The sequence below is a fragment of the Pygocentrus nattereri genome, chromosome 19 (genome assembly GCF_015220715.1).
Source record: "Pygocentrus nattereri isolate fPygNat1 chromosome 19, fPygNat1.pri, whole genome shotgun sequence".
Classification (NCBI taxonomy): Eukaryota; Metazoa; Chordata; class Actinopteri; order Characiformes; family Serrasalmidae; genus Pygocentrus; species Pygocentrus nattereri.
The window spans coordinates 11,321,454-11,345,746 of NC_051229.1; the positions used below are offsets into that span (position 1 = coordinate 11,321,454).

The 24,293-nt window shown below is 41.1% G+C and overlaps 1 protein-coding gene across 3 annotated transcripts; it reads left to right on the plus strand.

The window, feature by feature from the left end:
- The first annotated feature begins 678 nt into the window (after positions 1 to 678).
- Positions 679 to 23,510, plus strand: LOC108433091 (fizzy-related protein homolog). 3 transcript variants are annotated; one of them, XM_037531280.1, is made up of 15 exons: positions 679 to 775; positions 871 to 954; positions 5,108 to 5,178; positions 5,739 to 5,867; positions 6,621 to 6,684; positions 11,226 to 11,353; positions 14,832 to 14,914; positions 15,476 to 15,659; positions 15,751 to 15,816; positions 17,701 to 17,803; positions 18,070 to 18,254; positions 19,446 to 19,679; positions 20,158 to 20,262; positions 21,195 to 21,287; positions 22,353 to 23,510. In XM_037531280.1, the coding sequence occupies exons 3-15, from the start codon at positions 5,110 to 5,112 to the stop codon at positions 22,392 to 22,394; spliced, it is 1,485 nt and encodes a 494-aa protein (XP_037387177.1). In that variant the 5' UTR covers positions 679 to 775; positions 871 to 954; positions 5,108 to 5,109; the 3' UTR covers positions 22,395 to 23,510. The 3 variants fall into 3 exon arrangements, with proteins under 3 accessions (XP_037387177.1, XP_037387178.1, XP_037387176.1); XM_037531281.1 differs by lacking the exon at positions 871 to 954 and having other exon boundaries at positions 708 to 775; XM_037531279.1 differs by lacking the exon at positions 679 to 775 and having other exon boundaries at positions 788 to 954.
- Positions 23,511 to 24,293: the final 783 nt, after the last annotated feature.

The window sequence follows — 24,293 nt, forward strand, 5'->3', positions numbered from 1 at the left end:
AACGTAAGTCTGGGTTTGATATTATATTTACGTTACACTGCAGGACATTAGAACATACTGAGACAAATTTACAGCCAAGATGGTAAAATGGACATAAAATGTTGTTTTTATTAAAATGACAAAAGAACTCTTTTTGGGCTGCGGACATTTGGGCTGCGACCCCTGACATGCACGGTTCAAATACAAGCCGTTTATATTGAAGATAAATGCTAAAAATTATACACGTGCAAAATAAATAAATAAATAAATAACATAACAAAATCTAACTGTTCCTAGTTGAAATTGTGGTTTAGCATGTAAGATTTAAGTTCTCACTTAAAAACAGGTTAAAAGAGAGGGAGATTTGGGGGTGCAGAGGAATGGGGGGGGGGGGGCAAAAATGAACAACAAAATAAAATTACAAAGAAATAAAAGACAGTCTTACTGTTTAAAACAACATTCCTGCTATTAAACACTTTGAAAAAAAAGCTATGAATTTTCACTGAATCTATATGACATGCTGAAATTTATTTCCTAGTAGTAAAAGTTACATCTTATTAGAATTCAATCCAAACTACATTTGCAATTCTGCGTAAATTTGACCTTTTCCTGAATTTAACTCTAAAGTCTGGAATCCAACGTTGTAGATTAAAAGCTGAACCTGCTTTCCATGACGAACTGCCAGCGTGCGGCGCTGTGGCCGATCTGTCCGCGTAGCTATGCTGAGCGAACGTGTTTTGTAAAGGTGGCTGAAGCAGATGTTTCCACGCGGCCGGACAGACGGCGCTGTTCTCAGGTAATCGCTGTAACCATAGAAACACAGCTGCATTTTGTTATTCAAAAAGGTGACGTCGGCGACGTGGATTACCCATATCACCTTGCGCTTTTCAGAACAACAATCACCTAGCTAACTAGAGGTCCCAGTTACAAAAACAACAAAACGGAGGCGCTTTGTCAGCTGGAGCAGGCAGCCTGGTGAGTAACCTTCCTTTAAGCGCTGGATTCGTCGCTTACCAACGTCCGTTACAAAGTTATTTGATTCAGTTTGCTCTTCATTAACTCTTAAATGCCTTTAGTTAGCTAACTTGGCTTCTCTAGTAACGTTAGCAGTGTTCAGGCTCTTGTTGGAATTTCCCCGTTCCACCTTAAATGGTGCAGCAGTTACATTCAGGCGTCGAGACGCCTGAATGTAACTGCTGCACCATTTAAGGTGGAACGGGGAAATTCGGAAAGGAAGCCGGACATTAGTGAGACTGCTTACTAAGCTAGGTTATATTTACCCTCTGAGAAACCCAGACAGAAACTCGCTTTGAAGATTGTTCGTGTGTCTTACATTGAAACTTGGTTCTTAGTTTAAATCATAAATGTTCAAACAAGTTCTAACGGACCGGTAAGCACTTAGCTGTGCTGTTAGCCGTGGGTTTCCGTGTTAAAGCGAAGGCTAGCGGTTAAAGCTAACAGCTGTTCTGCTTCGTCGGCTTTTCTGTTATCAGCCACACGCAAACGAGAAGCATTAGTGGCTTTATTCCCCCTAAAACCAGGATCCGAGCGTAGCTAACGTTGGTAGTTTCAGTCATCATCGTTAACCTAATAAATTCAGCCTGTCAGTATGTTTTGTTGTGGCTCGCTAACTTTTGTCAGACTATGCAAACAAATGATTTTTGATCTGTGTAGGTTTCGTCTAAAGAAGGTCCAGAACTCTGCCGATTGTGGCTACCATTGACCATTTAGCTTATTTTAATTATTTTACATTTTATACATCCATTTTGTCTAGTGAATGAGTGACAGACGCGTCTGTTGTGTGGATTAGGTGTACATGCCTTTACATGGCTGGGGGCTTTTAGTGGCAGTATTTCTAAGCACATATTCCTGTGTTTTATGTATCCTGTTACATTGGGGCAGCTTTCTCGAAGAGAATAAAGGCTTAAATATATGTGTTCCCAAAACATGACAGGGTCTTTTATTATGTTTTGAGTGGATGTGGCTTGTGTATTTGGTAATACATATAGATCTCACAGGGAAATGGGTGTAGTTAATGAAGACAGGCCTACTGTACATACTAGGGGTGGGCAATGTGGCAAAATGATCATATCACGATACTTCAAGATGTTTTTGCAATGCACGATATCATAACATTTAGTTCTGAGTTTTAAGCTGGAACAGAAAATAGGACCTGTAGTGTCGTGAATAATAATAATAATAATAATAATAATAAACATATCCAGTGCTTTTTATTCAGTGTATTACTAACTGTGCTGCACTCAGTCCAAGTAAATGTGCCTAATTATGTTCTCTTTATTATGAAACATGTATTTAGTCAATGTTATTTTAGTACTCACAATATCCACGTTATGCTCAGAAACGTGTATTGTGGAATAATTTACCTTGATGATATATCGTCATATTGCCCACTCCTAATATATAACAGCCTAATAAATCAAACATGCCAGTGCTTCTATTTCCAACCTGATTAAGAAAGCATGAAATGGCATTAGACATACTTTGGGGGTTGTGCCTGGCCCAGCTGGCATTTCGTTCTGTTTTGTGTCTGTGCTCAGTTAACTTGGGTAGTTTTGACAGCCCATAACTGCATCACAATTAATCAAACTATATTTTGCTTATGGGTTCATTTCTCCGACATCTTAAAATAAATAAATACATAAATGTGTGTCTGTGTGTATGTTGTGAGAAAGCATTAGCATGTTTGGACAGTCCAGCACATTACATTTTAAATAAAAGTACAACTGTTATGTTACAGTGGTAAATATTAGCTTTAGGTGAAAGTTTTCACAGTAAGATGTGCAGTAATCAGTACCCTGAAATAGCAGTGCTAACTGTGCTGCATTTACCTCACTCTTTTTCTTTTTCATCCTAGCTAGAGCTTGTATCTGATTTTTCTGCCTTCTGCTGGCAAATTGGACTAGGATAATAATATTGCATGATCGGCATATCAAAATTCAATATTGTGATTATACTGCTAATGCTGCCCTTCTTAGAGTACATTGCAATATGTTTAAATATGTGCAGGTTACTTACAATATGGTAAAACATATTGCTGCGTCCTTGACAGGGTAAAAGATTGGCTTGCATTATATTTTTATAACCAAAAAAGAGTTGTGTTTCATCGTATGAATGACTGATTTCATCCAAACTCCCACAGAAACTCCTCTGAAACATACAAGGTTGGGCCGGATGCTCACAGCACATAATAAAACGTGTAGTGTTTAGCCAGGGACTCATTTGTGTTGTGCATCTGGATTTAGTCTCAGCGCTGCAAAGACCAGTATTGCAATGTCGATTAACACATTATGCAGTCGCATACAGAAAACACACACACACACACACACACACACACACACACACATTTTCTAAGCCTCTTCTCCCTCAGGGTTCAGGGGGGGGTGGCTGGAGCCTATCTCAGCAGTCATTGGACAGAAGGACGCAAAACACTGCTGATGAAATGACACGTTTGTTGTTTTTTCTAGTGAAATAAATTAAAATAAAATAAAACACATCCTCTACAGAGAACACACATAATTTTAGAGCACATTTTCTGTTTATTTGCTGAGTTTAATCTTTTTTTTGGGGGTATCATAACACAGCCCCCCTCCCCACAAGCGCTAAATTGTATATTAAAACGTGAACATTGAAAGTGTGTACTCTGTGAAAGATTTTTTTTTACACAATTTGCAAGGGTCTCTTAAGCTTTTGCATACAAAAACATATTGTGCAGCCCTGTTAATAGGCCATACTTGGTGACTGACCCAATCTTGAATGTATTGAGATAAACATAGTTGTAGTAGTAGCTTAAGCAGCTGTGAATTTTTATGGGGTGTAATGCAGGCGTGTCCAGGGTCATCCGCAAAAGGCCACTGTAGCTGTGGGGTTTTATTACAACAACATGATCAGTTGTTGAAGATGGAGACTGATTAAACAAGTAAATCAGGCATGTTTATGTCTGACCCTTTTCACATAATCTTGAACTCCCCTGGTGTCATGGTATTTACAAGTTGGATGAAGTTTTTGATTCTCAGGTCAAGGTTCCATTTAATGTTTGATATTAAACAGTGCTCTAATTACATAAAACACAGTTTGGTTTTGATTAGTTTTGCAACAAAGGATTTTTAGGTAATGAATATTTATTGGCTTTTTAAAACACAGACACACTTAAAATGCAACAATATAAAAAATATTGTGTGTGTGTGTGTGTGTGTGTGTGTGTGTGTGTGTGGGGGGGGGGGGGGGGGGGGGGGGGTTCTGCATCATGCCCATAGACCAGCAATCAAGCAATTACATTTTAAAAGAAATATTAAATGAAGCTTCTCTGGCCCTTCAAGGCCTTGACAAAAGCAATAGCATTTGGCCAGTTCTGAATTGTGGCAGCCCCTCGCCTTGTAAAATCTACTTGGAGCACATTCCAAAATAAGAACATCTGAATATCTGGCATAAACCCACCTTTCAAAATATACTTTTAGGAAGCTGTTAAGGCTGCTAATGTAACTCCTTTTGCTGTGAATTAAGAGTTACGTTAGAATCATCACCTAGTAAAAGCAAACCTGGACATGAAAGAATATCAATATTTAGGAGAACAGACAATGTTTGTACCACACAGCTCCAAAAATGCATAATATGTAGGCACTGCTAGAACATATGAATATAATCTCTGAAAGCTTTTTTTTCTTCAAAGTGCTCCTAAAATGAGTACCCCTAGAATTTATGAGCGAGTTCAGAAAGAGCCCGTTTGAGAACTTAAGCCCCACCCCCTCTCTGCAGATTTTGCTCTAATAGACTACACCCCGATCCCAGTTATGATCGTTAATGGTGGTTTACATGACAGACCTCTACAATCAATCAATCAATGAATACAGTGTGGAAAGTATTTGCCGTGAGTTGATTTATGTAATACCTGTGATAGGCCGACTAGTGTTGTGAAATGGTGTGGGCTTACCAGTAGGTTAGTGCCCAGGCTGGTAATCCACTGATTTATTAGAAGGACTTGAATATTCCCTGGATGTATGTGTAGTATTTCTTAATGTATCAATGAAGGCAATAAGTGTCCTGATGAGTAAAGGCAGTCTGTGCTTTAATGTCATTTTAATAACATTTGCTGTCTAATCCATGTCTACAGCCATGGACCAGGATTATGAGAGTCGGCTACTACGACAAATCAATATACAGAATGACAACGCCAGCCCCATTGTAAGTCTGAGTTTCATTTTGATGTCTTTTGAAGCTTCTTTTGTAGTTAAGTGCACTGTTTTCATTGGGTAATCATTGACCACTGCCTCAGTTATGGAGGTGGTGCAGGTGGCAGGGCTAAATATCAAGGCCATTAGTTTTACCAGCTGTAAAGAGGGTAACGGCCAAATGTCGTTTTCTGTGAATGAAAGCAACTGGAATGTTTACTTCACTCTGAAACAGTAAATATTTTATTGTTGAAGGAATGAATGTCCTTAAATTTACATTCTGTTGATGGAGCAAGATTTTATTTTAACTCCTTTTGGACCATTTCTGTTGTTCCGTTCAACATGAAATGCTCACACAACTTCTCAAAGTTTTTGGCCATCTATATGATCCACAGAAATACTCTGGACAGTGGTCTGAAAGTGTATTCTTATAGATCTCTGTAGCCCTGAACTGCACAGTTGGGTGTTCTGTTTCTCAGAGACAGAAATATGCAGTTCAGTGATGCGCCAGGACAGTTAATTGGACACACTAGTACATAAGCACTAGGATAATTTTCTCCCTTTTTTCTGCAGAAGGTGACGGAAGTCATGCAAGCACTGACGCCCACAAACTCACCCCTGTCCTCGCCAAGTAAACACGGAGATCGCTTCATCCCGTCCCGCGCTGGAGCAAACTGGAGCGTCAACTTCCACCGCATAAATGTAAGCCTCTAAACCGGTGCAGTAGTTTGGCGAAAAATCTAATTTATATAATCACATTTCCCTGCAGTGCTGCTTTGTACATTTTTATAGAGAACAGTGTGCTATACAGTGTCAGAAACTGCATCAGCAGTTTTGTTTGTGATTACTTCAAGGGGAATTCCAACAGTTTTTCAAAGTTTCTGCATGATTAAATGCAACAAATATGAACGAACAAAGAAAGTAATTCTAAGTGGTTTGATGTAAAATCTCCCATTCTAGAGAAACTGGCTGTGATAGTGATAGGAACCAGACGTAAAAGCTAGACGTATAAATCTATTTGTGATGGGGATGTACATGCAAGGTGCTGTAAGGCAAAATACATGGGTTGACTGGTGGTTTTGGATAGTACACCAAATATATTAGTCATACATGGCGATTCTTGGTTCATGTCACCACCACGGTAAGGAAACTGGCGTGGTAAGTTTCTATTGAATACGCCATTTCACATCAGATCCCTCCTGGTGTCTGAATTATGCAGAAATTGTGAAAAATGTGTGGAATTTCTCTTTAACAATTCAGTGTAGTTTGAGGCAGATGTGTTTGATTTAGGCAGTTTGCACAGTTGATTGATTTATTTATTTCGCTAAACTATGTCCTTGTAGAAAGTCCCTTAAAAAGCTCTCTTTGTCCAGCATGCATTTTAGTAGACTCCCAGTGTTACTGGAAAAATACCATTCTTTAATGCAGTGTTATGGTATTGTCTTTTATTCAAAGGAAAATGAAAAGTCATACAGCCAAAACAGGAAGACAAAGGATGGAACATCAGACAACAGCAAAGGTACACTTTCAGCCTTGGATTTTTTTTCTGTTTTTTGTGGAAGCTATAGTTTTGTAGTTTTGTCTTTGCCAGTGTTCAAGACTTACATAATTAATACATCATCCATCCATCCATCCATCCATCCATCCATCCATCCATCCATCCATCCATCCATCCATCCATCCATCCATCCATCCATCATCTTCCGCTTCTCCCGGGTTCGGGTCGCAGGGGCAGCATCCTAAGCAATGAGGCCCAGACCTCCCTTTCCCCAGCCATTTCCACTAGCTCTCCAGTGGGGATTCCAAGGCGCTCCCAGGCCAGCTGGGCAATATAGTCACGCCTGCATGTACTGGGTCTTGCCTCCCTCATGAGGTGCCTGACTTGCCTGTGACACCTCATGAGGGAGGCATCCAGGAGGCATCCTAACCAGATGCCCGAACCACCTCAACTGGCTCCTCTCGATGTAAAGAAGCAGCGGCTCTACTCCGAGTCCCTGCCGGATGACCAAACTTCTCACCCTATCTCTAAGGGAGAGTCCAGCCACCCTGCGAAGGAAACTCATTTTGGCCGCTTGTATTCGCGATCTTATTCTTTCGGTCATTACCCAAAGCTCATGACCATAGGTGAGGGTGGGAATGTAGATTGACTGGTAAATCAAGAGCTTTGCCTTGTGGCTCAGCTCTTTCTTTACCACAACAGACCGGTAAAGAGCCCAATAGGACCACATCATCTGCAAGCAGCAGTGATGTGACCTTGAGGTCACCAAACTGGACACCCTCTGTCCCCTGACAGCACCTAGAAATTCCATCCATAAAAATTATGAATAGAATCGGTGACAAAGGGCAGCCCCCTCTCACTGGGAACGAGTCTGACTTGCTGCCGGCCATGTGAACCAAGCTCCTGCTTTGTTTGTACAGGGCCTGAATGGCTCGTAGCAAAGAGCCATGTACCCCGTACTCCCAAAGCACCTCCCACAGAATACCCTGGGGAACACAGTCGAATGCCTTCTCCAGATCCACAAAGCACATGTGGACTGGTTGGGCAAACTCCCATGAACCCTCTAGGATCCTGGAGAGGGTGAAGAGTTGGTCCAGTGTTCCACGACCAGGGCGGAACCCGCACTGCTCCTCCTGAAATCGAGGTTCGACTATAAGCCGGACTCTCTTCTCCAGTACCCCTGCATAGGCCTTACCAGGGAGGCTGAGGAGTGTGGTTCCCCTGTAGTTGGAACACACCCTCCGGTCCCCTTTTTTAAAAAGAGGCACCACCACCCCAGTCTGCCAATCCAGTGGCACCGCCCCCGATGTCCACTCAATGTTGAAAAGGCGTGTCAGCCAAGACAGCCCCACAACATCCAGAGCCCTGAGGAACTTGGAACGGATCTCATCCACCTCTGGAGCCTTGCCACCAAGGAGCTTTTTAACTACCTTAATGACTTCGGCCTCAGTAATGGACAAGCCTATTCCCGTGTCGCCAGACTCTGCCTCCTCACTGGAGAACGTGTCGGTGGGATTGAGAAGGTACTCAAAGTATTCCTTCCACCGCCCAATGACGTCTTCAGTCGAAGTCAGCAGCACGCCATCTCCACTATATACAGTGCTAGTGGCACACTGCTTTCCCCATCTGAGTCGCCTGACGGTTTGACAATCTTTTCGGAGCCGACTGAAAGTCACTTTCCAAGGCCTCACCAAACTCCTCCCACACACGGGTTTTTGCATTGCCAACGACTGAAGCCGCAGATCGCTTGGCCTCTCGATACCTGTCAGCTGCTTCTGGTGTCCCACAGGTCAACCATGCCTGGTAGGACTCCTTCTTCAGCTTGACGGCATCTCTCACCTGGGGTGTCCACCACGAGGATTTGAGGATTACCGCCCCGACAGGCACCAACTACCTTGCGGCCACAGCTACAGTCAGCCGCTTCAACAATGGAGGAGCGGAACATGGCCCATTCTGAGCCAATGTCCCCCACCTCCCCCGATATCTGGTCAAAGTTCTGATGGAGGTGTGAGTTGAAGATCAATCTGACAGGTTCTTCTGCCAGACGTTCCCAGCAAATCCTCACTATACGTTTGGGTTTGCCCGGTCTGACCGGCATCTTCCCCCACCACCTGATCCAACTCACCACCAGGTGGTGATCAGTTGACAGCTCAGCTCCTCTCTTTACCCGAGTGTCCAAAACACATGGCCGCAGGTCCGATGACACGACTACAAAGTCAATCATTGAACTGCGGCCTAGGGTGTCCTGGTGCCATGTGCACTTATGGACATCCTTGTGTTCAAACATGGTGTTCGTGATGGACAAACTGTGGTTTGCACAGAAGTCCAAAAACTGAACACCACTTGGGTTCAGATCAGAGAGGCCATTCCTCCCAATCACACCCCTCCAGGTCACACTGTCATTGCCCACGTGAGCGTTGAAGTCCCCCAGTAGGACAATAGAGTCTCCAGGAGGAGCACTTTCAAGCGTCCTTCCCAAGGACTCTAAGAAGGCTGGGTACTCTGAGCTGCTGTTCGGTGCATAAGCACAGACAGCAGTCAGGACCCGTTCCCCAACCCAAAGGCGTAGGGAAGCTACCCTCTCATGCACGGGAGAAAACCCCAACATACAGGCGCCGAGTCGAGGGGCTATGAGAAAACCCACACCTGCCCGCTGCCTCTCACCATGGGCAACCCCAGAAAAGAATAAAGTCCAGCCCCTCTCAAGGAGATTGGACCCAGAGCCCAAGCTGTGTGTTGAGGTGAGGCCGACTATATCTAGCCAGTATCTCTCAACCTCGCGCAAGCTCAGGCTCCTTCCCTGCCAGTGAGGTAACATTCCAGTTTCAGCAACCGAGGATCAGAACGCCAAAGCCCACGCCTTCGGACACTGCCCAATCCACAAAGCACCGAACCCCTACTACTGCCCTTCCCATTGGTGGTGGGTCGATGGGAGTGGGGACTCGTAACCCTTTCGGGCTGGGCCCGGCCGGGCACCATGAGTAAATGCCCGGCCACCAGACACTCGCTGGCGAGCCCCTCCCATAGGCCTGGCTCCAGGGTGGGGCCCCAGTAACCCTGTTCCGGGCAGGGTACACAAGTCCTGTTTTTTATTATTTTTCATAGGGGGAATTTTGGATCACACTTTGTCTGACCTGTCACCTAGGACCAGTTTGCCATGGGAGACCCTACCAGGAGCTTTTGCTCCAGACAACATAGCTCCTAGGATCATTCAAGCACGCAAACCCCTCCACCACGATAAGGTGGTGATCCATGGAGAGGGTCACAAAAAAATTAAAACCCAAAATTAAATAAAACTACAACAAAATATCAAATATAAGACTTTAGTGTGTGTGTGTGTGTGTGTGTGTGTGTGTGTGTGTGTAATGCATTATCCATATGCCACTTAGTTGGCTTAGCAGTTTTCCTTTTGGAGGTGCAGCTGGGAGTGCCACCTTTTCATTTTTACCTTGTGTTTAATTATATAGTAAGACAGTTCTCAAAAATTATAAGCTCCAGTGTTCACTTTTATTAACTCCAGACATCTGTCACTGGTTAACACTAGCTATCATATTCTTTTTTTTTTTTTTTTTTCCCCTTTTCTTCTTTTCTTTATAGGTAGTCCAGTTTTTGCTGAATTAGAGCTTGGGTTCCCTATGGGTGGCAGGATTGTCAGATCCGGTAAACATTTTAAAAGCTGTCCACCAGAAGTAGAGTTTAGAATTTTCTAGCCCAGTTTAGCAAGAAAACCCTGAACCTTGTAACACTGGCGATGGGTGCACTGTACCAAAGGCCACACTAAGCAAACTCATGGGCACTCCCTTGAATGTGAAATTGGGACACTGTACAGCTTTGTGTTCTTCACATGCATGTGCTATTGAGGAGCAGAAACTGCAAATGCCGCAATTAGTACAAGGCAAATGCACCAAGTGTGTGTGTTTTGGGTTTTTTTTTTTTTTTTTTTGGTGTTGTTGTTGTTGCTGTTGCTGTTGTTGTTGTGCAGCAAAATGATAGAGCCATATCTTGCCCCAATGTCATCTGTAGCGTATTGCAATCTGTTCAAATAACCAAGTATATGATGGGAACACTGCAAAGCATTCTACAGCTTAAAGCTTGTTTCACTTACTTTAAAACATCAACTTTTTTTCCCTCACTGACACGGTTAATGACTTTAGTGACTGATCACTGCAGCCTTAGGAGAAATAGCATAGTATTATGTGTCATTTGCGGTTCAGGTGAAAGACTGTGTGGATATATAGCAGCATTGAGCAGTCTGTTTAATATGAACCTGTTCTCTGCTCAAAACATTCAGACAAGGCCTCCCTTATGGCAGCCTGGTAACTATGACAACCGGGTTCTAGTTTGCCTCCAGTGCACTCACTCACCCCTTCCTATCCTTCTGTTTGTTGATCTTTCTCTTTTTCTCTCCCTTCTGGGTTTCTGTCTGTCATTTGAATTCCTTTCCTCTGTCTATTCCTCACCGTTTTCTTACTTCATTTCTTTCTTTCTTCTTTTGGCTTTGCTATTGTGCGGTTTTGGTGGTGGTGTTGTCTAAATTCTTTCATTCTCCTTCTTTCTGTCAGATGGCCTGGCATACTCGGCCCTGCTGAAGAACGAGCTACTGGGGGCGGGCATTGAGAAGGTGCAGGACCCTCAGACGGAGGACCGGCGGCTGCAGCCGTCCACTCCAGAGAAGAGGAGCCTGTTTAGCGTGAGTGACCGCTGAGGGACATCGAATGCAGTCACGATTCTACTTGCACACAATCCCCACAAGACCCTAAATGTCTTTGTGTATTTTCACATCATTTAAGGAGCCACTACTCTAAAGCTTTTGGGTAATGAAAGAAATGATCAAAAAGTATGAATATAAATCTATTTAAACAAATAAAAAAAATAATGCAGTGGCATCACCCACCCTCATGGTGGAGGTATGGCATATTGTGGGTAAGGTACCCAAACATTGCAGTGTTGAAAATTTGCCTCTGCTACAGTCCTATACGTTCTCCCACTCCCACTCATGTCAACGGCTTTGTTCAGCTTCAGCACGAAGGACGCGGCAGAGGAGGAGTTTTAGAGTAGGCGGTTTCCGAATGGCCTTGGATTTGTGTTTGTGTGAATGGAGGTAACATACTTGCTAAAGCTGACCATTCACTAAACAAAACAAAACAAAACAAAGTTGTGGTTTGTTTGGCAAGATTGCACGTTTTCTGATCTTCAGTCTGATGGTAATATAATCAATGATTAAATGATCAGGACCTTTTTGTACATCAGTTTAAGGAAGGTATGCAGGACTGCGCACGATCTGTGGATTCTTTTCGGGCTGCACAATATTAACAGAATGCTAGTATTGTGATTGTATTACTACATATTATGATTGTGATATGCCTTGTAATTAGAGGTGTGCCAGTCTTTTTTTTTTAATTTTTTTTATTAAATGGCAAGTTTCAATTTCTTTATGACTAAAGCCAATTTTTATTAGCCATAGCTCAGACTGCATGGAGTCAATGAACACAAAAGCAATACAGCAGATTTCCTATTAGCCAAAGTTACAATATAACATTTATTTCCAAACTGGCATTTTTAATTCTTAAACAGAAAATTGCAGAGGTCCAAGACATTTCTGAGTGTTTATGTCTGTGGGACAGCTACATGTAAATGGCTTCTGTTCTTATTGGTTGTCCTGTACTGTGCCTCATTCAAAAAGTAATCTGGGCTGAAATATTTCCTTTGCTTCACTTGCAGAGTCACTCAGCTGGACCTGTGATTAGTCTAAAAGCTCATAACTCACAATAAATAATTAGATCACTTTTAAAGCATGAGTGTGAAGGACCTGTACCAGTGTCCAACACATATTGGTGATTTTTATTTATTTATTTATTTTTTTTTTCCCCTGCTTGGGCACACCTAATTCAACTCGCCTGTTAATTATCAGGTTTAGTGGGTGTTTTTTGAGTGGGGCCATTTCCATACTGTGCTGTAGAGTAGGCCTCCAGGACTGGAGTAAGAGGACTAGAGGGCTAATTTGTATATTGCATCAATGACTATTACCAACAATATACCATTGCAGTTGTACTTCTAGTCTGCGTGTTTTCTCACCAGTTATCTGAACAGTTAAAGCTCTGGATGTGGGCACATAATATACAAGAATGTCCTTTGAATAACTTTCTAATGTCTAATAAATAGCTTGTGTGTGTGTGTGTGTGTGTGTGTAAACTGGGCAAGCCTAATCTTGGGTCATACGTAAGCAGTGTCCTCACCTATCACAAGGGTGATGTGAGTTATACCCTCTAAACAGAGAGACGGAAATCACTGAGGAACAATTTTTTTTTTTTTTAAGTCAGAGAACTTTACCAAGAGGAAGCTAATGACAAGCCAGAGTTAAACTAAAATTTCTCCCTCCCCCTCTGTCCAAACTTTGCTGGATGTTTTAATAGAACACTCAATTTAAATATTATACATTTACAATAATTTACACTGTGTTCCGTGGAACCTTAAGGTAAAACAGGTGTGGAACATCTACATTTTTGTGTGGTGCAATTAATACATAATCATCTGATCAGTTATTTGAGCTGACCCAACTACTTAAGGCTTTCAAAAAACACATTCACATTGTAAGAAACAAAATGTGAATTACGTGTCTTCATCATTTGTGTTGAGACAAATACATGTAAGTAAAAGAAACTGTCGTGTCACGACAAAAGATGTAATGACCGGCTTGGTGCTGAGACACTTTTAGAGGGCAGCAGTGAGTAATGTTTCTTTGTTTGTTTGTTTTAACTTATTTATTTCTGTTGTCAGTTGGGAGCTATTAAGTATCAACAGCTAAGAAGCAAGATCAGCCAATTTGGCCTCTTTAAGGTTGTAGGTTGCTCACATACATCATTTCAAATATTTGCTCATCTGCCTTCACATGCATATGAATTTGAGTGACATCCCATTCTTAATCCATAGGGTTTAATATGATGTTGGCCCACCCTTTGCAGCTATAACAGCTTCAATTCCTCTGGGAAGAATTTCCACAAGGGTTAGGAGTGTGTTTATGGGTATTTTGGTCCATTCTTCCAGAAGAGCATTTGTGAGGTCAGACACTGATGTTGGACGAGACGGATTGGCTCACAGTCTATGCTCTAATTCATCCCAAAGGTGTTCTATCTGGTTGAGGTCAGGACTGTGCAGGCCAGTCAAATTCTTCCACACCAAACTCACTCGTCCATGTCTTTATGGACCTTGCTTTGTGCACTGGTGTGCAGTCATGTTGAACAGGAAGGGGCCGTCCCCAAACAGTTCCCACAAAGTTGGGAGCATGAAATTGTCCAAAATCTCTTGGTCTGCTGAAGCATTAAGAGTTTCACTGGAACTAAGCCCAACTCCTGAAGAACAACACCACACCATAATCCACCAAACATTACACTTGGCACAATGCAGTCAGACAAGCACCGTTCTTCTGGCAGCCGCCAACCCCAGACTCGTCCATTGGATTGCCAGATGGAGAAGTGTGATTCGTCATTCCAGAGAACACGTCTCTACTACTCTAGAGTCCAGTGGCGGCGCTTTACACCACTGCATTCGACGCTTTGCATTGCGCTTGGGGGATGTAAGGCTTGGATGCAACTGCTCGGCCAACGAAACCCATTCCATGAAGCTCTCTATGCTGTTCTTGAGCTAAAATGAAGGCCACATGACGTTTGAAAGTCTGTAGCGATTGACTCCGCAGAAAGTTGGCGACCTCTGCACACTATGAGCGTCCGCTTACCCCGCTCTGTCATTTTATGTGGCCTCTTAATGGCTGAGTTGCTGTCATTCCCAATCGCTTCCACTTTGCTTTAATATCACTGACAGTTGACTGTGGAATATTTAGTAAGGAGGAAATTTCATGACTGGACTTGTTGCACAGGTGGCATTCTATCACAGTACCATGCTGGAATTCACTGAGCTCCTGAGAGCGACCCATTCTTTCACTAATGTTTGTAGAAGCAGCCTGCAAGACTAGGTCCTTGGTTTTGTACACCTGTGGCCATGGAAGTGATCAGAACACCTGAATTCAAAGATTTGGATGGGTGACTGAATATTTTTGGCAGTAGTGTACGTTGAACAAAAAGATAACTAAATTGGTAACTGCAGTTATTTATATGGCAGTTATTAATGATGAGCCAAACTGTTATTGATGTGTGTTCATATGTGTTTTGCAGTATTCGTTAAGTGCCAAACGCTCACTTCCAGATGATGGAAACAGCATCTCCCCTTACTCCCTTTCACTTGTCAGCAGTAACAGGTATTGGTCCTCAATATCATCCATGACCTCTCATGACCAGTGTATGAACAGATCCCCAGTGATCGTGTATTAAACGTGATTGGATTTAAGTGGTGGGCAATGTGGAAAAAGATATAACATGATGCATAATGTGTAGTAAAAAGCATCATGATATTTAGTTTTTCTGAGGTTTGGTAAGTTTGGAAAAAAGACAGTAGTGCCACATTTAAGTGGATCACTATCAAATCCCAAGAAGTCTTTTTTTTCAAGCTGTGCTATCTCAAGTAAAGAAAGGTAAAGAGGTGAATATTTTATTTAGTAAACGTCTTCCTATTTTTCTTTTTCGAAAAGGAAGCTAATACGAAGTCAGGGAAAATATTTTGGTCATTCAGTCATAAAAAAAACCAAACAAATGGGGGAAAAAACCCTGTCAAATTTAAGTGCATTGCCTTGAGCTGCCAGAGGCTGAAGCTAAGGTCATCTTTAAATGCAGCTGTCTGCTGTTACCTCAACATATTCTGCATGCCATTTAATGAGTTTGTCTAGTTGTGTCCTCATTGTCTTCTCCTGTGTCTCTTTTAGTCAGAAGCTGTTGCGGTCTCCACGGAAACCCATGCGCAAGATCTCAAAGATTCCTTTTAAGGTGCTGGATGCCCCAGAGCTTCAGGACGACTTCTACCTCAACCTGGTGGACTGGTCCTCGTTAAACGTGCTTAGCGTTGGCCTTGGGACCTGTGTGTACCTGTGGAGTGCCTGTACCAGCCAGGTGGGTGTTTATGTGAGAAGAGTCGGAGGATGTTACCTGCGAATTGTGGGTTGATTTGTTTGCTAATATATTTCCCCCTCTGTGTCTGCAGGTGACGAGGTTGTGTGATCTGTCAGTGGAGGGCGACTCTGTGACTTCAGTAGGCTGGTCGGAAAGGGTAAGCAAGCTTGCATTATTGTTGTTTGTTAGCCTTTTCTTCAGACCCTTTTTTGCGTTTTAGCTGGGCTGTAATTTCCCAGTCCAACTTCACACTTCAGTGTCTCTCTGTTGTATTACCTTACCCTAACAGCAAGAACATAATACTAAAATTATAATCAATGAAGCTGTCTACACCAGCTGTGAGCGGAAGAGTGTAATGTGGTGCGTTGTGACGTGGCTTTTTCTGACTGACGGCCCATTTCTATTTTTGACATCTCTACCATTCCACCTTAGAATAGATGAGGACAAACTCACCTATGAAGTGGAGAAAATGCCCTTCCAGTAAATATTATAAGCTTGTTAATTGTTCTGTTAATGACAAATATTTATGATTTAATGCTGCTGTCAGGGCAAAACCTTGTATCTCCACTTTTGACATTTTTTTTTCCATTTGAAGAAGGCAGCCCTTTATGTTGTCTCAATTTCATGATGAATGGACAAACAGAAATGGTCCAAAATGACTTGCAATTCCAATGAAGTTGGGACATTGTAAACATAAATAAAAACAGAAAATGATGATTTGCAATTCCTTTTCAACCTATATTCAGTTGAATAAAGTACAGAAACAAGATATTTAATGTTCAAACGGATAAACTTTATTGTTTTTTGCAAATATTCGCTCATTTTGAATTTGATGCCTGCAACACGTTCCAAAGAAGTTGGGACGGGGCAACAAAAGACTGGGAAAGTTGAGGAATGCTCAATAAAATACCTGTTTGGAACATTCCACAGGTGAACAGGTTAATTGGAAACAGGTGAGTGTCATGATTGGGTATAAAAGGAGCATCCCTGAAAGGCTCAGTCATCCACAAGCATACCTTTAATGCAGTATGATACGAATTCTTGCTTTGTTACTAGCAAATGTGAATGCGTTTCTCTACAAGCCACTGCAGTGTGTCAAAATAAAAACCCCTCTTAACCAAGCATGACGGGGCATCAGAATCAAAGCGCTGTGCTGGATGTCTTTTCTAATTTTGCTGTGCTCTATCAGTAAACAAATACTTCAGACTTTTAAATTCTTTTATTTAACGTGGGTTAAAAAATGAGCATTGTCAGGTTTTGAGTTGATTTTGAGATGCTGAGAGATATAATGGAGAAAGCATAGTTAGCATAGGTAAGGCAAGGTAAGCATAGTTAGACTTTTACTAATAAATTCAAAGAATATGGTTGAATATGAAATACTTTTCCAGTGTGGCTCATTTTAAATATCTTTAAAAGAAATAATGTCCTTAAAATAAATATCATGTTATGTATCACCCAGTATAATAATATACTGAAATAATACATTTAAGGATTTATTTCAGTTAAAGAAGGGAAAAAAAATTGGATCAGTACTCCGCATTTTTCAGTTCAGGTGTCAGAATTGATATCGGGACTTAGTAAGGCGCCTTGGTGCATCCCTAGTCAATGCTGAGCAAGTTAAAGGAGGAACTACCGCTGTGGTCATTTCGCACCCATAGCTGTGCAGTCCTCTAAATATCTATAAGTAATGTTCATAGCAAGCCTTGCCCTCTTCACTTCTTCCTATGTAAAATAATAGCCTTAATTTTCACTTATGAGCATTTAGGCTTCAGTAAGTCTCCTGCACACTTTGCTTTCTGCCTTTAAACGCACTTGCCAGCAAAGCGGCAACAGGTGTCAATGCTTTTCTTTTTTTTTTTTTTATTTATTATTTTTATGTAGACCAATGTGTCCTAAGAGCAGTCCCTGAAAGGCTTGAGGACTACCTGGCTACTGAGCCAGTGAATCAGATGTGCAGAGCAGGTGGACCAAGAGTTAAACTCATTCCACTGATGGCTGAAAAATGGCTATGTACTAATACACCTCTGTGCTTTTGTTTTAGGGGAGCTTGGTGGCAGTGGGCACTCATAAGGGCTTTGTGCAGATTTGGGATGCGGCTGCGGGAAAAAAGCTGTCTGTACTAGAGGGCCACACGGCCAGAGTGGGTGAGTGTACTGCTACTTGGAGCTTGGCTGTTTGCTTGGTACATTTGTTTCAGATCAGTTTAAGTTCTTTCTCTTTTAAAGTAGCCTAGACATTGACCTGAAACATGTCAGCTGTGCCTAGTGTCCTTAATCCTTTTTGTGTAACGGTGTCTTTGGTGTCTCTGTCTGTGTGCCTGTATGCATGTACGTTGCTATCTGTGTGTGTGAGTGCTGCTTTTTTTCCCTACCCCCCCCCCCCCTCCCCCCCCCCCCCCCCCTCCTCTTAGGCGCGTTGGCGTGGAATGTGGACCAGCTGTCATCAGGCAGCAGGGACAGGCTAATCCTGCAGAGGGATATCCGGGCCCCTCCACTGCAGTCTGAACGCAAGCTCCTGGGACACCGGCAAGAGGTGTGCGGCCTAAAGTGGAGCACGGACCACCAGCTCCTCGCCTCAGGTGGCAATGACAACAAGGTACCCCACCTTGCATATCATAAACTACAAACTTTGCTAGACAGCAAGCGATTGCTAGGATTCTGCTGACGTTCTGCTGTCAAATTGCCCTCTGTGTTTTTGATATTGATGATATTTTTTCAGTGTATGCATGTTGGCCTGTGAAGCAGTGGTATTTAACAAAGGGGAATTTCTCATTTGGCCAGGTAATCAAAGGGTTCCTTGTCATGGAATACCAAATATAATGTACAGATTTGTGTATATAACTAGGCAAAAGTCATAGATGCCTAAGAAAAAGTTTAAAACCTTTTTTTGTGTTTTTGCTTGTAAAAACACTAACACTAGAATAAATGCAAACAAACATTAATGCAGTAAAAGTAACAAGAATCTCTTAATTTAAAAAACAGATTATATCTTTAGAGCTGCTTAGAAGGTTTAGTTTCTGACTTTTCTACAATTCCCATTTCAAAGGTTTGTTCAAATCCACCAGCACCACACCTGATTTAGCCTGTACATCAATGTGTTTGTAGTTGTTTTTATTTTAATATTAGTTCTGTTCTTAGCAAATAACTAACTGCTACCTGGATAAATAGTGTTTTAAATTTACATTTTAAAAATGTCTTTTAGACTTTTTGGCTTAAATGTCCTAAATAGACTTTTGTATTAAAATGTCTTAAATACTTTTGCACTGCACTTTTCAGTACAGTGTAAACATATTGAAGTTTCAAATTGGAAACGAAGCTTGAAAAGACTTCCCATCTTTTGATGTGACAAAAAACAGTGCATGTATGTATTCCTACCCGTTCAGCCTCCAATTGTTTAGCTCTGCTCAATCACACTAAAGCTATGAGATGTTTCAGTCCAGACTGCTTTTTGTATGAGGCACAATACAGAACAGCCAATCCTATATCATTTACATATAATTTACATATAATAAAATGGCAACTCTCACTTCAGACTTTCAGATTATACGTGCATATGTCAGTGTGCAGATTATGATGCGTTTTTGCTTTTCTCACTTTCTCACGCTAACAAGTACCAGTCATGTGTACACAGAAACGTGCAAGTCTCTCAGACTCACACTCGCTCTCTCCCTCTCTCTCTCTCTCTCTCTCCCTCTCTCTCCCTCTCTCCCTCTCTCCCTCTCTCTCCCTCGCTCTCTCTCTCTCCCTCGCTCTCTCTCTCTCCCTCTCCCTCCTTCCCTCTCTAAAGCTGTTAGTGTGGAACCACTCCAGCGTCTCGCCCATGCAGCAGTACACAGAGCATTTGGCGGCCGTGAAAGCCATCGCCTGGTCACCCCACCAGCATGGTCTGCTTGCATCCGGCGGGGGAACAGCTGACCGCTGCATCCGCTTCTGGAACACGCTGACCGGGCAGCCTCTGCAGTCCACTGACACCGGCTCGCAGGTCTGCAACCTGGCCTGGTCCAAACACACAAATGAACTGGTATGTACATCTCTGAGGACCGCACACGCAGGGATTCAAATGTAGTGAGAATGTAGCTGTTTTGGATCTAAAGGTCATGGAAGTACCAACCCTTATATTGAGTTCCAGTCCTATTAACATTTACTGAATGTAATTAGACTTGTATTCTAGCTTTTACAGTGTATTTTTAGCTAAATTTTAGTTTAGTTGGATTTTCAGTTGTCATTCTGAGAGAGAGAGAGAGAGAGAGAGAGAGAGAGAGAGAGACATTTTTTACACCTTTACTTTATAAAGATCATTTGTTGCCTGTATAAAATCCTCATCTACTTTATAAAGATCATTTGTTGCCTGTATAAAATCCTCATCTGTAGTTAATCGTATTTAGTTTTTTCCTTAATATCACATTTTTGATATTCATCTCGGTTTTTTAGAGGGTCCGTTTTTTTGCACTGAGAGATGGACCTTGTTTTGATAAACACTCTGCTGTGTGTTTCCACAGGTCAGCACACATGGATACTCTCAGAATCAGATCCTGGTGTGGAAGTACCCCTCCCTCACACAAGTGGCCAAGCTTACCGGACATTCCTACAGAGTGCTATATCTGGTAAAGAACACTTGGGCATTTGTCACAATTGACAATCAGTTTTTCACGCACAAATGTCTTTCATAGCTACTGATAAAAAGTTGGAAAAGCTTTACAGAAATTCCATTGAACCTTATGAGAAATTGGACACTTTATTTCCACTTTATTTCATGGTTATACATGAAAAAATGTATGTTTTTTGTCAGGAGAGTAAGAATATACTGAAGCTACATTTATACAGTATATACATATACACACAGTATTCAGCTCAGATAGGCTAATAAGTCATGGCAAGTTAGCTTTTATTCCCCTGTCAGTCCACATTTCCACATTTCATATGCTCAAATGCTGTTTATCTGAGGCTCAGTAAAGACTGCCTTGTTGTCCATTGCAGTAAAGTGGAAATGTGGACTGATATGCTCTCTGCTTTGCCATTCGAAACTTAACGATCCTGTGTAATACTGGCTTCAGGAGAGCTGGAACAGAAAGAGGAGTATGTTTTTAGGATAAAACTCAAGAGCATCTTACCATACTGAGAAACATTACATACATTTGTTGTTGGCAGCCATGAAGATGGAGCAAATAAAATGCTGTTAGCAGAAATTTGCCAAGTGCCAAGAAATTTTCTCTTTAAAAAATTTCATAACATTAACCCACATTATGATTTTTAGATTTTAGAAGTTTTACCAGCAATCAGTCATTCCCAGACACCCAAGATTCCTAGAAGAAACTCTGATATAAACATAAACATTGGTGTTATTACTAGCGTTCCAGTGCCAAAGATTTGTTAAAATTTGAAATTGGAGCTTTTTATAACCTTTTTATAAACTGGTAAGCTCTGATTTGAAGATCTGCTTCATGAGGTCTTTTTTTGGTGAACGTTCATGTCCTTATTCCAGACACAGCTGGATGTTTTGTAATATTCCGAGGTGTTCTGTGCTGGTTTCCTGCAGGCCATGTCGCCGGATGGGGAGGCCATAGTTACGGGAGCAGGAGATGAGACACTGCGCTTCTGGAATGTCTTCAGCAAAACCAGATCCACCAAGGTACCATTAGCTCTAGGTTACCCAAAGCCAGAAACGCACCCCACACGGCCCTGTTATACTCCATTTGTGATCTTGCACTTGCAGAGGATGCCTGTTGTACATATGAAGTTTATATACTAGAATGGCATGTGGTTTTTGGCTTTAATTTTATGGGATTAGTAAATCAAAATCAAATCACGTCTATTGCCACATCAGATTTTGCTGCTGTCGGAGCAAAACCTCATATCCCCATTTTTGTCATTTTTCAGTTTTTAACATAATTGGAAAAAGCTTGTTGCCCTTTACATTGTATGTAAATTTCATAATGAATAGACTAAAAGAAACAGCCCAAAATGACATGGAAAAAATTCTGGTTCAATTAACTTGCATTAAAAGTAAGGTAGGTTTTTTCCTTCTCCTGTAAAGTTACTGTAAAGTCTCCTGTAAAGTTTTTGTTCCGACAACAGCGATTTACACCAATGTGAAAGTGAGTGAAAATCTAAGGTGCATATTTTTGCATATTCTTAAATATGCAAAAATATATAGGAAAATATCCACAGACTCCTAATTATATACACATTCTCAATAAACGCATTTGTATGCCCACTGTATTGCACCGTTCCAATACACAGACTTATACAGTAATTCGTTATGACAAAAGTTATAATACTGTGTGTACACACCTCCATGTATGCACATTTGTATGGACACATTTGGATATTTACAGAGAATTAAAGGCAGTTTGTGTGTAGACTTGTGTAGTATTTAACCCATGGCATGGCATATTTGTAATGATTATATGATATACATTGATGATTATATGATTCAGTGCAGTATATGCCATTTTTAGGATGGTACATTATAGGTATTATTGTATTATTATGTTCTGTGCTGTACCTTATGTTGGAGCAAAGTAAGAACAGATGTATGATGCTTTAGGACTTGGATGCGAGATGGAAACAATCCATCTGCTGCTGTTTTTACATCTTAAATCTTACTGTATGGTGTACTAACTAAGGCTATCTGAGGTATCTGTATAACTGAATACCGTGAAATGCTGATATCTTTGTTTTTTTCCTTTTTTAGGAATCTATATCAGTTTTGAACCTGTTTACGAGGATTCGATAATATCTGCATGCATTTGGACATGCTAACATTTAGGACTCCCATGGGAACATACCAGTTACCACCGTTATAACCTGTGCGACTGATGGACATTAGACCACACCTCCTTTTCTGTGGTGCTGTTTGAGGAACTGGGAATAGAGAGGGGGACACTGTGGGAAATGTGTCCCCTTAGATTTTACTTCAGAGAGGAGCGGCTGCGTTACTGCCAAATAACTAACGTGTGAATGTTTATTTGTTTATTTGTTGGTTTGTTTGTTTCTTTTCACCACTGTGCATTTCTAAATCTTGTGTGTTTTTTCCCTGCCCCACAATTGTGTTTGTGATGATGAGGTTTGTGCCCATTAGCCTTAACTGCAGTGTTGAGTTAACCTCAGAGGGTTAACGTTAGGCCTTGGAACATCGCAGCTACATTTTCTTATTATTTTTAGCAAATTATTTATTTGGGCTTTGATTCCTGCTTTTGTAATCTAACTTGTTGTTTTTTTTTATAGAAAAAAAAAATCAGACCATTTATTTAATTTTGACATATCATAGATAAATATTCTGTTTGAAACTGCATTTACATTTGGACTGTTTGTGTTTCTGTGTTATGAATCAGTTGACGTAATCACAGCAATTGCTTTAAATTCAGCTTTGATTCTCAAGCTGGCAAAAACTACTTTTTTATTATGTCTATAACACACAGTACAGCATAGTGTGTCTTAAACTACATCCCAACCAGTGGAACCACTGTTTTTCATCAGACTAAATTTCTGTGGTATAAAACATTTAGTCCTCTGCACTTGAATTATTCCAAGTTGTTAGATGGAAATTTTTATTTTATTTTATTTTATTTAGTTTTTACCATTTTTGGTTTCTTTTTAGCTTGTCTTATGGTTTGAATGCTGGGCCAGCAAGAATGAATGGTATTTATTTGATTCGTGAGGCTGTGTTAACTTGTGCACACATTTTATGTAAGTTGAAAAACAGACGCTTGCTTTTGTATACAGTTTGCAAACAAATCTACATAGTTGCAGTGTCGGAACAGCTTAAAATGTTCTAAGAATAAGAAAGAAGAAAAGGAAAATGAGTGTTTTCTTCCTGAGGAGAGTGAATAAATGTAAGTGTTCCATGTTTTGTGTGACTCTTGCTTTGGCTGATCCAGTACATCTTTAAAAGCTTCGGTATGTAGGTAGGGCTCGAAATCTGTTCACTGAATTGAGGCTTTCGTTGTATGTGTGAAATGAGATGAGTAGGTTTGAATAGTGTTGGGTAGAAATTCCATGGTCAGTGCTGAGACACTTGAATTGGTGCTTTTTTCAAATATACAGAAGTTAACATGAATAGATTGCCTCAAATGTTGGCTTGTAATGGTGCAAACATGTATATTGTGGATGATCTTATTGGCTGTTTGGGACTCGGGCTTATGCAGTAGGTATTGATATGATGCTAATATGCAGTAGGAGTGACGGAGAGGATCAACACACAGCTCTCACCGTATCAGACTTGTTTCACTTTCCACATTCTTGATATTGACGTCTTTCACACTGTAGGAAAAAGTGGGGGGGCAGTAATGAGGGATATTTCATACAGAAGCCCTCAAAGGCCATTGAATCTTATCACATATAAATGTCCTGTGCTCATGAGTTAATTTATATCTCAAGTAATTTGTCACTATCACTACATAGTGAATGTTGTTTCATGAGATAATGAAATAATGATTTTGATAAAATAAATCTTTTGTTTTCCCAAAATAACATCCCCTTTAAGGGATGCTGTTACCTTATGGCAGCAAATACTGTTTTCCATTACAGCTTCCAGTTCCTTTATATTTTTTAAAAGTTAATTTAAAAGACAATATATAAATCAAATATTTTCTTTTCCTTGGCAAACTGAAGGATTTCTGGATAGCATAGTATG

Coding starts and splice junctions, on each gene's coding strand:
- LOC108433091 (XM_037531280.1), top strand. CDS start 5,110: ATGGACCAGGATTATGAGAGTCGGCTACTACGACAAATCAATATACAG. Junction 19,680..20,157: donor CCAAACACACAAATGAACTG/GTATGTACATCT, acceptor GTGTTTCCACAG/GTCAGCACACATGGATACTC. Junction 20,263..21,194: donor CCTACAGAGTGCTATATCTG/GTAAAGAACACT, acceptor GGTTTCCTGCAG/GCCATGTCGCCGGATGGGGA.